Here is a 12908-nt window from a genome sequence, read left to right as displayed (position 1 = left end):
AGGCAGAAGTTATGTTAAAGAAGAAACATTGCTTAAACAGACATTATACAACTTCGCGTCAAATGAGCAGCAGTGCTGAAGAGACAAAGTACTGGAAGCACACAGAGAGCTGATCTATTTCCCACAAAAAGATACTTCAGATGGAACACAAAACTGTTTCTAACCAAATAATTTCCCTTTCACCTGTTCACATGGCAGACTTTCATCTAAGTGTTCAGCGATAACACTGCCATTGGAGACACTCGGCAGAAAACTGATCACTGTATTTTCTAAAGGCAAGGGTGTTAGCTCACGTCCAAAGCTAATGACTCTGATTTTAATAAGACACTTGAAGCAGTAAATTAGAGAAAGGAGGTATGTTGCAAAATGAGTGGAAATTCAGGCCTCTGTTCACAATTCTGCAGAAATAAAGGGAGATAAATATTAGATTTAAACTTACTATAAGTCCATCTGCGTGCTTCTCCTCATTATTTTGGTCCTTAAGGAAGAAATGTTACAAATATCAACATAACAATCTTGCATGACTTATCAGTTCTGTGTTAAGTGAGAACAGCAAGTTTCTCTCAGGAATGTTTACGTTTTCAGCCATCAAATATTCCTCAGCATGTGATAACGTAGCTAAACTTAGAAGATACAATTCTATACATAAGTCATCGCACCTCTGAAGATCAGAGTTTTCCACAGATCTGTCCACAAAAGTTTCAACAATTTCAAAACTATCCTTTCTGCACTGTAGAACACAATTATGCTTTATAACGTAGGTTCTTCCCAAACAGCTAAGAGCCCCCAAAACACGGTTTGCAGCACCAGTGACGCCCTGAAAATCGAAAGACACAAAGTTCTCCATTTCTGAAGAACTGTGATTAGTACACAGCTCAGGTTTTCTAAAGCACCTTTTGCTTTTGAAAGGCAGAAGGGCCTTTTTAAGTTAAATGGTTTTAACTTTTGCTTTTTGGTATCCACTAGGTTTTAAAATGTTTTTGAGATTATTTACAATTTAGGATTTGGAGTTTTTTGCTTAAAAGCGTATGTGAAAGAGCAGGTAACGCATGGAACAAAACTGTCATACGGGGAAATTACACAAGCTACAGACAAGCTAATGCCCATCTACAGTTGGCATTGTTTAAGACTGCACCAGCAACAGTATAAATTTTACTGAATACTAAGCCAAATCTTTTCACTTCAGCTGCAAAGTTCATATTAGCCACTGTATCAATCCCTAACTTTGTTTGGTGTGAACCTCAAGAGTTGTCTGCAGAGCATTTCCCCAGATTTCCAGTTGTTAAGAGGAACAAGGAAAAAAAAAAAAAGCTGTAAATAGTATTATGAAAGTTGGTACAGACTTATGTTTTGATACTTTATACATTCTTCCTTAGCTTACATAGCTGGCAACAGCCTGCTCAAATATCACGTCTGCTAGTTGACATTTATTAAGAAAGGCTTTCCATGACAAAAATGACATTAAGGGCAATGAGCTCCATTGTGTTGCAAACTTACAAAGAAGGAAGAATAACACTCGAGTCCAAATATATATATATATATATATATATATATATATATATATATATATATATATATATATATTTTTTTTTTTTCCCAATATACAAAATTTCCATGTTATGCTATCATCTCTAAGACCTAAGAAATAAAACACAAAGATGCTGCATTGGTACTGAAGCTTGCTGTCCTAAGCCCAGTGATGCACAATCAGCACCGTGGCACATTGAGGAGTTAACAAAGGCAGAAATGCCACAAAACTGGGCAGGCAAGACTGACCAGAAATGATGAAGTGAAAAAGCCAAAAGATGCAAAACTAAATATTTAAATGATAAAAGCTACATCATAAAACACATTTTTCATATTTCTAAGACCATTACATGTATTTTACAAAACACACATCAGCAAAGCTGGGCATCTTCAACTGCCATACACACCAAAGGGACAACGCAAGCCGAGTGCTCCACCTACTAATCCCACTTTTTTTATTTTGATTGCTTTTTGATAAGCAATGTATGTGTTAGAACATATTCCTATTAAGCTGGTATTTGTTTCATTATTTTGAAAATGCCTTGGGTCACCTCAAGTACAAGTGGCACAATTACACACTTGATTTACTGTAAGTTTAATGAAAATTTCACCATCCGAATCCAAAGGCAGGTTGTTTTAAGTGTCCACAAACTACTCAACACAAAACTACAAAAAAAACCCCAAAACAAACAACAAGCCAAAAACCAGCAAAACCCCCTATGTTTGCCTCAGGGTACCCAAATAATCCAAATAACAAATGGCCATGTATTTGAAACACAGGTGTTCTGAGTGTATAGAGAAGTGGTAACAATTTTCGAGGTATGCAAACAACCAGCAGGTAATTGTGAAGTCTGTCTCCTAGCGAGAAAGGCACTGTAGAAGTAAAAATGAGGTGCAGGGGTGGTGTTAATGATTTATTTGCAGCAGTGTAATTCAGCAGCCATACTTGCCTTGCAGCTTTGGGAAAAAAAACTTGAAGAATCTTAAAAGGTTCTACACTGGAGAACAGAAAGCTATCAGTCAGACGCAGTACATTTTACATGTATAATGCTTCATACACACCCAACTTACAGAACTGTAAAAATAAAGCAAAACCCCCTCTATTCTTAATTTCCTACAGCAGTGAGAAATCAGGATACCAACACAGTTTATAGAAAGAGGCAGGCAGGGGGAAACAAATGTCATGTAGTCAACAAGTTAAGTTGCCTAAGATAGAGAGGAAGAAGACGAAGAGATGAAGTGGAATAAAGGTTATTAAAATAGCAGGAAGATTTATGGAGGGTATTTTTCACTATATGTGGATTAACTTCTAATTAGGTGCACATAAACCACTCATTTAAACCACCTTCAATCTTTCTACAAGAGATTTAGATATGGTTTAGAAAAAAATAAATTTCCACTCCCCATTGGATAAACCCACCTATTTACACTGGTTAATATTTACTGGTACTGAAAGAAGGACTTGTGACTTCGTGTAACACAAAGCAAGGTTTAGCATTTTTGGGGGACCCAAATTCCACCTACTTCTATGCTTAATATGGTAGCTGGATTAGTAAAGCACTGAATCCAATTTAAAAAAATGATGAAAAGTGCCTCTACAAGTTCAGTTTTGTCCATTAGCAGCAAACTACCTAATGAGCTTCAAAATACGCTTAGCATCAGAACAAGCTAAGCACTCATATTTGTCTGTCCCCCAATAAACTTTCCCATAGCAGAAATGGAACTTGATATTCAATAGAAACAATAAAGTTAACTCGGCCACCTATTACCAGCTTTGAGTAAGAACCTGAAAAGCAGATTATAATTCTGCTCTTTCAGATCTGCTAATTACATAACAGAGTTTATAAGAAAAGAACAAAATTTCATAGGAATTAAACCTCTGAAAATAACAGCCATTAAATACACTTATACACTAATGAGCAAGTCATTCTTTGCACAGGGTTTCTCTAACTGCTACCTTAATATAGCAAGTCACACACAGCGGGATAAGAAAACCAGCACATTGCCATCTCATCTATCTACAATTGACTCTACCAAATCCCCAAAGAATGACAATACAGTCTACTGGTTTCACTGTACCAAAACAATTCTAAATACACCCAGTACTAAACAACAGCAAATTATGAAGTACTGACAAGGCTTGTCTCACTGTCGTGACAGTGAATTATTCAAATAGTATCACTGCATGTTAAATAGACACTCTTCTAGCTCTGGAATCATGTGGCACAAAACTCTTTCAATGTATCTTACTACTTGCAAAATGGTTTTGGTTTTATATAAACCCGTAAACTAATGCATCTTTTCTTCAGAATTTTTAAGCTACTGACTGAAATTTGAATTTCACCCAATATGCACTGAGCCTTCTAGTGAATAACTGCTGATCCTACAAGGTTCTAAATACTTCAGTTTTCACTGGCCGCAAAATTTTTCACAATGTATCAGGCATCTAGAATGAAGACAAAGAGCAGTATTGTTTTGAAAGCTACAAAAAGAAAAAAGATGATCTAAACTCAAGAAAAAAACTGAAAAACTTAAGCCTATTTCTGAATAAATCAGAATTCATTAAATTCAGCATTATGTTCTGACAGTACCATAAATTAATTTGTTTGCAAAACACCGTCTTCCTTCACTTTGGTTTCAAGTTACAAATCAGCAGCCTGTAACTAACATATCCCAAATATAGTACTCCACAAAAAACCCCGCCCCAAATCTCACTAATGTTTAAAAAGTAACAAAATATTTCAGTGAAAAGCATAAGTGCATTACCCATACTGCATACCTAAATAAAACAATTCTTACTTCAAGAAGTTCCAACGTCATTATGAACTTTAGACGTCTTAAAAACCTTGTAAAACCAACTTAGGTTATTAGCATCACACCCTTCCCTCTTTCTATATATGTTAGCCACACTCTTAAATGAAGCAGAAATAAGGGGTTTGTTAAGTTTCTATTCTGTCACCCTTACGTTTGTTGGTGTTCTTATTTAGTCTAATAGCAAACTCTGCAAAAGAAAGTTTAGCTCAAAATCAAAGCTTTGCTATCAACACAACTGTTACCATGAATATTAACAGGACTGACTGCTATGGAACTCAGTACTTCAGAAGCTTCACTAAAATAGCAGCATAAATCAATTTATACCATTTACATCTGTCTATATATCTCCTGGATCATACAGAAAGCACGTTTAGATTTCAATTATTTTCACACAGATTAATAATTAAATTGTAATTAATATAATTAAAATTCAAAATATTTACAGTGTACTTACTTTAGCAATCTGTAGCAACACAATGCAGTGTTTTATTGATTCTACCATGCTCTAAGAAAACAAAAATAACAGAAAAAAAACCTTGTGTTACTATAATATTTGGTATTTACAAGTATTTTTATTATTACATAGAATATGAACTGAAATATTGGGTGAGAACCAAATGGACACTCACTTCTGTAGAACCCTTACTTTCCTTTCCCCCCTCTACTTTCCAGAGACAACACACAGGACAACAGGCAATGGCCATATATTGAAATAGAGGAAATTCATCTTACACATAAGAAAACTTTTATTCTATGGATGCTTAAACACTGGAACAGATTTCCCAGAGAGGCTGTAGAGCCTCCATCCTTAGAGTTACTCACAACAACTAGATTTGGTCCTTGACAACCTGCTCTGTCCTCTGAGCGTGGGACTGGGCTACAGACCTTCAGAGTTCCTTTCTACCTCAACTGTTCTATGATTTTATGATTCCATAAATCGGACATAAATCGGAATACAGCACCAGAACCAGGCTGCCTCTGCCATCACATGGTTGGACCTTGTATGGACTCCCACTTTTCTGCAAAAAGCTTTACAAACTTTCTCAAGAAAATAAGGTGAATTTCAGAATCTATGTATCATAGATATAAAAATTAAATAGACTTACACTGGTTGTTTCTTTGAGACTTTCAATTTTCTGTAAAATAAAAATAGTACGGTTAAATACAGCTCTTCCAGCATCTATTTTGACCTAAATACTGTACGAACACTAAATTTTAAGTTGAGATAGGAGAAAAAAACCCAACCTATATGCTAAAGACTGTTTCTGTATAAACACAATTTTAATTTTGTAATGGACAAGACAGAAGTCAAACTGACAAGTAAAGTTTAAAGGTGACAAAATAAGGAATTTTTGATCAGTGACATTATGCATATTTACCCAGTCTACACTTTGGTTTTACACAGCACAATCAAAACCAACATACGATACAAAGATTCACTCTAAGTTCAGTTTGTACCCTTGTATAGGGTACTGAATGGTGGAACATTTCAACAATCAATATTACCTGAAATTACCATCATCCAAGTAAAATAAACACATGCAGTTAAGCAAAGTTAAAAAAAAAATCATGGAAAATAACAGTGCACACATGTTTCTGCTCTTTCCAAGCCTCCAGTGAAAGCGCATCTGGAAATCTGCCTACTTAATTTTATCTAGAAAAACTGGTTCTTAAAGATTTCCTGTGTGGAATTGCACTTCAGGCATGCAAAAGGCATCTGCACGCCGCTTTACACAGAAGCACAACCTAAGAGGCATATGCATCCTGTTGATGTCCTTGGCTCTGTCTGCAGAAGGCAAAATTATTAAATTGGTCTCGGCACTGAACCTCTACAAATTCAATTATAGGACCTCTTTGTTTTGATTAATATGAGTCTCATGTGACTTGAGTCACAGCCTTTATGAATCTTGAATAACTGAAGTGTGTAAAGGGACATTTTTTCCTCACACAGCACTGCAAACCCAATTCTACACTGTAAGAGAGCATCACGCATCTCTAGATCTACAGAAATGAATAGTCTCAGCTTGTGGATTTAAAAAACCAAAAAAATCAAAATGCACTGACGGCTTCTCAGCCAATACCTGGGGAATTTTTTTTCAGTTATGCTCTTTTCTCTATACTATTCAAAGGATGCTATAGATGTTCTTCATGAGTAATTGGCAAGAGGCAGCCTAATAGCACCTAGCCCCAGTCTTTTCCATTGGAAAGACTGGATCATGCTGATCTACGAAGTAGCATATAAGGCATGTTATATCACAACGTTATAAAATATTTACTTCTGCTACTAGCAGAGAAATATGCCAACAGCTAAAAATTCATTTGTCTTCTTTTTCATGTCTCTACTATACTTCCAGTCCAAACTTTATGAACACATTTTGAAAAAAGCATTTAAGTATGACAGTGGTGAAGTTTTGAGCCTTTTAGCAGCAAAACAGAATAGGCAATGTACCCAAACATCCAGATCTTGTCAGATGAAAGATTATGCAGCCGAAATAAATCATTCTGCCTAAAAGCTTTACAGCCAACTGTAGGCAGCTGTCAGCACTTTTGATTATTCTTTACGTATTTTTTCCCCAATGTGGTATAGAGTATTTACACACCAAGTAACTTAGTATCTCATTCCCTTCACTGATACAATATTTGCTGAAAATCTGACAGGGATGTCAAGCCATATACTGTAATTCAGTCACACTGTTTTCCCCCTAGCCATCTGTAATTTTCCAAACAGTAGATTAAGATATTGCTGTTCTCACACATAGGTACAGAAAAAAAAAGGGAATTTGTCCAAGATAACACTGAAGATCTGAAATGAGAAAAACCTCAGGACACCTGGTTTCCAAGGCCTATCCACAAATTATACAATCACAATATTTTCCTCTGTGGAAATGAATTATTTGTGAGCTGGCCAACTTTAGTACCAGAACACATTAATTCAATATTTTTCACATTTGTGCTCTATGGCTACCTTGCAAGAATACAGTACAGGGAACTGGAATACTGTCTTTAAAAATTTACACAAAATTATGAGAATAAATACAGGGAAGTCAGACAGACTCAGTCTCTGGGAAGACCCTTCTAAAGAGCATCAGCCCTGGTATTCAGGGCAAAGCAACCACCAACATGAAAGTCCCTGGATTTTTATGAGCAACATGTTATTCTAGAATGATGATGTAAGCAGCCATAAAATAAAGTCTGAACTCTCCCCCTGTAAGATCTTATGCAAACGTACGATAGATGTGACGCTACAGAGGAAAAAACCAAACAAAAACAACAACAGCAACAAAAAAAAACCCAACAAAAAATGCAAACAAAAATGTGGATGATACCTAGTGACAATAGCACTCAAATTTATCAGGCTTACAAGAGCGGTTGGTTTGGAGAAGTTAGGAGAACGCTTATATCTCGTCTCATCAGCTGTACAGAACCACATTGTTAGGTATACATGCTGCTGCAATCCTTGTAAATTTATTATTGTCTTTTGTTTAAACTTAGAGTAAGCTTGCATTAAAGTAAGGAATAGAGATAAATTAGAAAATACAAAGTTGTAAGGGAAATCAAAGAGGTACGTTGAAAATAAAAAACATTACCAATAAAAATAAAATCAATCTATAATTTACTACTAAAAGTTATCAAAATTTTCTCTCTTCAACATCCCTACTCTTTGAAAACTGATGAAGATAAAATTTCAATATGATAGTTTCTCTAGTTTTAGGTAATGAACACACATATTTTTGAATGAAACATCAATTTCCTGCAGACTTAGATTTGCAGAATGCAGCCACAAGCTATATCTAATCTAACCAAACTGCAGACTGCTGCTGAAACTACTCCATCTACTTGCACCTCCGTGACAGCTGATTTTTTTATTAAGCCACTGGAGAGCCAATAGAAAGCTAATTTTATTTCCTAGAAGATGATTTTTGCCTCATTCAACAACCATATGAGTACAGAGGGATCAGCTTGTCCAGCAATGAGAGGCAGCAGGGGCAGCCAGCTCCTGAATCCATGTGCTCAGCCTTGGGTTTACTCCACAAAATGTACTCGTTGTGAACCAAGGAGCTTAAGCAGGCTACGCTTCCCTCCGAAATCTTGTTAAGTGATGTCAGCTTTATTCCAGCCTGCCAAATATACACCTCTTTGCTCTTCTGATACTCTTGAATGCTTATGGTTTTATTTTCCCTCATACGTATGGTCAGGACAGTTTCACAAAACTGCACAGAAAAGTCAGCTTCAAGTTCTCATCAATCTCTTGCTAACACTGCAAGAAAGCAAGGCCCTAGCTTGTCTTCACCTTGAAATGTCAGTACCCTCTGATCACACACCTTCTTTTATTTCCAACATAATGGTATATATACATTGTACTCCATCAGTAGATTCAGCAAAACTGGTAGCACTGCTAGTTATGGTATAGACAGTATGAACCAGCTATACATTGCTAGTTGTAGTTCTGCCAGGAGTATCGATGTAACACAGGGAATTAATGATAATCGCAATATTTCTCAGTCTTCAAATTCATTAAGTCTGTATCTGCGCTTTCTTCCAAGTTCAACAGATTATCATGTGTCAGAAAGAACATATGCAAGAGACCTTGAAGAATCTCAGAACACCTATACCATATACCATCACCTTCAAAAGAAAATATTCTGTAAACTAAGAACCAGCTCATCCAATGCTCCATATGCTTGCAAAAACAGAAGCTCATGTCTTAAATGCCTGGCCATAAACAGTTGCAGAAAACAGCACTCAGCTAATTGGGAAGCACATAACACTCAAATAAACAAATCTTGCTTCCTGAGAGGAACAAACTCTGGGTTGGATGGAAGCATGCTGCAGGTTACACTCAGCTCATAGTCCGATACTGAACATAAACAAAAAGGAAAACTGCTAAATACAGTATCAAAAAACCTCTTAGCTGCTTTAGTACAGGAAGAGACGATCAAAAAGTGCTTTGCCGAGTCTTTTTCATTTTTAATAGAGAATAAATGGAATCTATAGTAATAGCAACACTCATCAAGATTTAAAACTGGAGGAAGCTGACCCCTTCTAAACAAGCCTCCTGCTTTCTCTCTAAAGCCAATCTGCCTGTTCTGTAGATACCTTGCGGAGATAGAGAAAGAAATCAGCACAGCATGAGGAAAGTCTCCAGGGACTAGAAGCACTGTCACAGGGAAAAAGAAAGTACTGCCTGATCTGCAAAGTAGCATCTGGAGAGAGGTCAAAATTGAAGGACAACTCTTCCTAGTAAGAAGCACGGAAGGAGAAATACAAAATCTTCAGATCTTGCTCTTTCGGTCAGTTGTTTACAGATTAAACACACTTATACAAAGAACATCAGTACTTCAAAGTTATTTTAAAAGCTTGTACATGCAAAAAAACTCCAGAAAGACCATCACTTGTGAAGTCCTTCAGACATCACATAACACATCAAACAAGATGGATAACACATGAAAGGTCACAGCCATTACAAAGCAGTAAACTAATCACAGAAAGCAAACTGTGTTCAAAACTGAAATCAAACACCGAGAGAACATCAGCTTGTTTTTCACAACTGAAACTGGAGGAAGGGAACTAGGATGAAGTCCATCACTACTTTATGATGTTGAAATTAATGTGTTTACTGAAAATAAAAGGAACTCCCCAGTAACAAACCTTTCATAAGGCAACATTAAATCTCCTGTTTCCAGCACACAAATAATTCGTGTAAAAGGCAGCACGCTAGTTTCTGCCAAAGCCACAACACCAAAGGTACGTGCCAGCCTTTCTTAAACACAGAGACTCAGCTCTGACCTACAAACTTGACTTGGAAATGAAATAGGAGGGGGTGCAAAAAAACCCCACAACACTTAAGCGAATTACAACCTCGCTAAAAAAGTAGTGCTCCCCACACAGCAAGTTACATTTTTGACATCCTTGCCTAAGGTGGATGAATTATGATATTCTCAGACTTCCAACATTCAGCATGCCAGTCACAGAACTACTCACGATGTAGATTTGATTATGTGAAATACATGGTTCTTAGTATTATTTTCCCTTCAGAATAGCTTTGCTATTCCTGCAAACATTAAACACTCATCCTTGTTAAATATTAAAAAAACATAAAGCTTAAGTTAAAAATGTTTTTGACAGTTGGATGACAGAGGAGTAATTTCCTACAAACTGAAACCTTTTTTAATGTTACAACATCCAGTATTACTAAAAATACCATTTGCAACCTATTCACAACACAAATAATGTAATTAGTTATTCACATTGCTTTAACTGATTTTGACAACTTGACGAATTTCAACTGTACTTTAAATCTCTATAGACTATAGCAATTGATGCACAAAGCCATCCAGTTAAGCAAAATAAGCAATATTTAAGACAAAATGTACTTGCTTTTCTCTGTTCATCGTCTTTGCAGTTCTGGAGTTTTTCATCGAAGAGCTAAAAGAAAGAGATACTTGTGAAAATACTGGAAGTGTTATTTTTTCAAATATTATCAGCTAGAAACACCAAATTTTGAAGCCCAAAAGCATTTAATAAGACTGTAATCTTGGTCTCTGTCCATCCTCAGATTCACTCTTCTTCCATTATTAATTCCTATAACTTGTCCCCTCAGCCTCAAATCACAATTTCTAATAAAATACCTTCAGTGAAGTGTGGTAGATGGCTCTGGTGTGGGAGACAAAGGTAACTCCTGATCAAGTCTTTGCAGCTTAGCTTTAAATTTTGGCTCTTTTGCCTACCTCCATTTGTGTTGGTACACTCTTCCCCCTCTCTGCAACTGAATTTTTGCTGAATATCCTCCATGCAGTACTTGCCCATTATATCAGAATTAAAAAAAAAAAAATCCAAACCAGCAGAACTGAAGCAATTCTGAACAGCAATTTTAACCTGCTGAGTCATGGGAAAAGTGTCCTCACCAGCAGCAAAAACTGTTTTTCTCAATAATGTGAGTACTGAGAGATGTAACCCCATCATTCCTCACCTTCCCATCTAGTCTTAAAATACACATACAAAGTGCAAAAGAGCTGTATTTCTACAAACTTTCTACAGAATGTTTTCACTCAAGGACAAAGAGCAGATTATCTATCACTACTGCAACAAAGTCTGGAACTATCCGCAACTGTACTTACATATTACTTGACAAAATTCTCAAGATAATTTCTAAAATACCATGAGCAAGACAATGACTTAATTACATTTTAAAATTAAACTTAAGTTATCTGTGCCATTTACATTAAGCTATACATGCAAAATAATGTTTCAGTCATCGTAAACCATTTTATAGAATCTGTTTGAGTTATTCTAATTTTTTAACTCAATCGCGAGTTTTATTATAAGAGAAAGCCATTTTCAGCTTATTTCAGCCCTTAGCATTTAACTTTTAATTTTTATACTTCTAGTAAAAATCTCTTTATTTCAGAAGGAGTTAGAACATATATATCACCCTAAGCCAGTGAGAAAGAGAAAATAAAATTGTATCGTCAGCAGATTTCATATGTAAAAAAGGTATGTTTTCTCTCCTTCACAGTCGGCCAGATGAGCTCTCTCTGCAACCCACATTTACCAGAACATGTGGCAAGCATAAAACATAACTCTGTCATTCTGTTGAGCTTCTTTTCAGCCAGACCTTGAAGTCCACGCTGACAAGCTGACTTTCAAAACAGTAAATACACCAGTTAAGTTACCATACCTTCAACTGGTCTATCAAGATCTGTAAGTAAGCATCAGCCTCGGTGAGTTTTTTGTCAAAATCATGAACGCTGGGAACAAATCCTGAATCCACACCCTAGATACAAACAAATAAATAACATTCAAATATCTAATTAGAGTTTCAGAGGAGGAAAAAAGGAAACAAAAATATGGTTTTGCCTGTCAACCGACTGATAAAATGTTGCCTTGGCTCTCACCCTGTCATGTGCAAACACAAGCACACAGCTGAACACATTTGTCTTCTCTTTGCAGCTAAATCAGTAACAGTAAATTGCTACACATTTTCAGTGGGGGTATAATCATCACACACGAGTATTTCATTACTTGTAATTGAACAAATCCCCTTAAATTACACTAATTAAAGTCTCTTTGGAAAATATAAAGGAGAATTCAAGTTTTTTTTCTGAAGACTGTCTTGCAATTCCACGTTCTTACATCTCAGTTAAGACAACAAAACTATACCCCGTTGGATGACTGTTCACAAGTCAAACAATGTTACTCAATGCACAGCTTCTTAGCTGAGAACTGAACTAACAAGTGCTAAATCTCTTCATAAATATGGACATACCTTTGAGCTGAAAAATTCAAAATTCTTATTCGTGGTTGCCCTAGTTCCTTTACAGCTACAGGGATTTGCATCCTTGCCACTATAGTTGATATCTTACATTTTGTTGCAGGTATGCCAACAAGGACAAAGTATCAGTGCCTCGAAAATGACTACTTTTGTATTTTCTTGCTTGCAAATTTGCTTCCCTTAGTAATGTAAGAGTCAAAGCACACTTCTGCATATAACATAATCCCTACCTTTAAACTGATAAACTACGTATTAAAGACCTGAACAAACTCCCACTGGGTTATCACATCTTTAA

General features: G+C 36.1%; 1 protein-coding gene across 3 annotated transcripts in view; it reads right to left on the bottom strand.

Moving 5' to 3' along the window:
* The window catches only part of OSBPL9 (oxysterol binding protein like 9), a 61451-nt gene that overhangs the window by 13604 nt on the left and 34939 nt on the right, over positions 1-12908 (bottom strand). For 2 of the 3 annotated variants that reach the window (XM_080349216.1, XM_080349215.1), the window contains exons 5-9: positions 12020-12115; positions 10720-10767; positions 5448-5477; positions 4796-4846; positions 440-478 (exon numbers count right to left, since the gene is read on the bottom strand). In XM_080349216.1, the coding sequence (XP_080205342.1) occupies positions 440-478; positions 4796-4846; positions 5448-5477; positions 10720-10767; positions 12020-12115 (264 nt within the window). The remainder of the gene's footprint in view (positions 1-439; positions 479-4795; positions 4847-5447; positions 5478-10719; positions 10768-12019; positions 12116-12908) is intronic. The other variant, XM_080349217.1, reaches the window with a different exon arrangement.

This window comes from Nesoenas mayeri (genome assembly GCF_963082525.1).
Source record: "Nesoenas mayeri genome assembly, chromosome: 8".
Lineage (NCBI taxonomy): Eukaryota > Metazoa > Chordata > Aves > Columbiformes > Columbidae > Nesoenas > Nesoenas mayeri.
The sequence above is the reverse complement of the archived record's forward strand: the minus strand, read 5'-3'. Positions and strand labels throughout refer to the sequence as shown.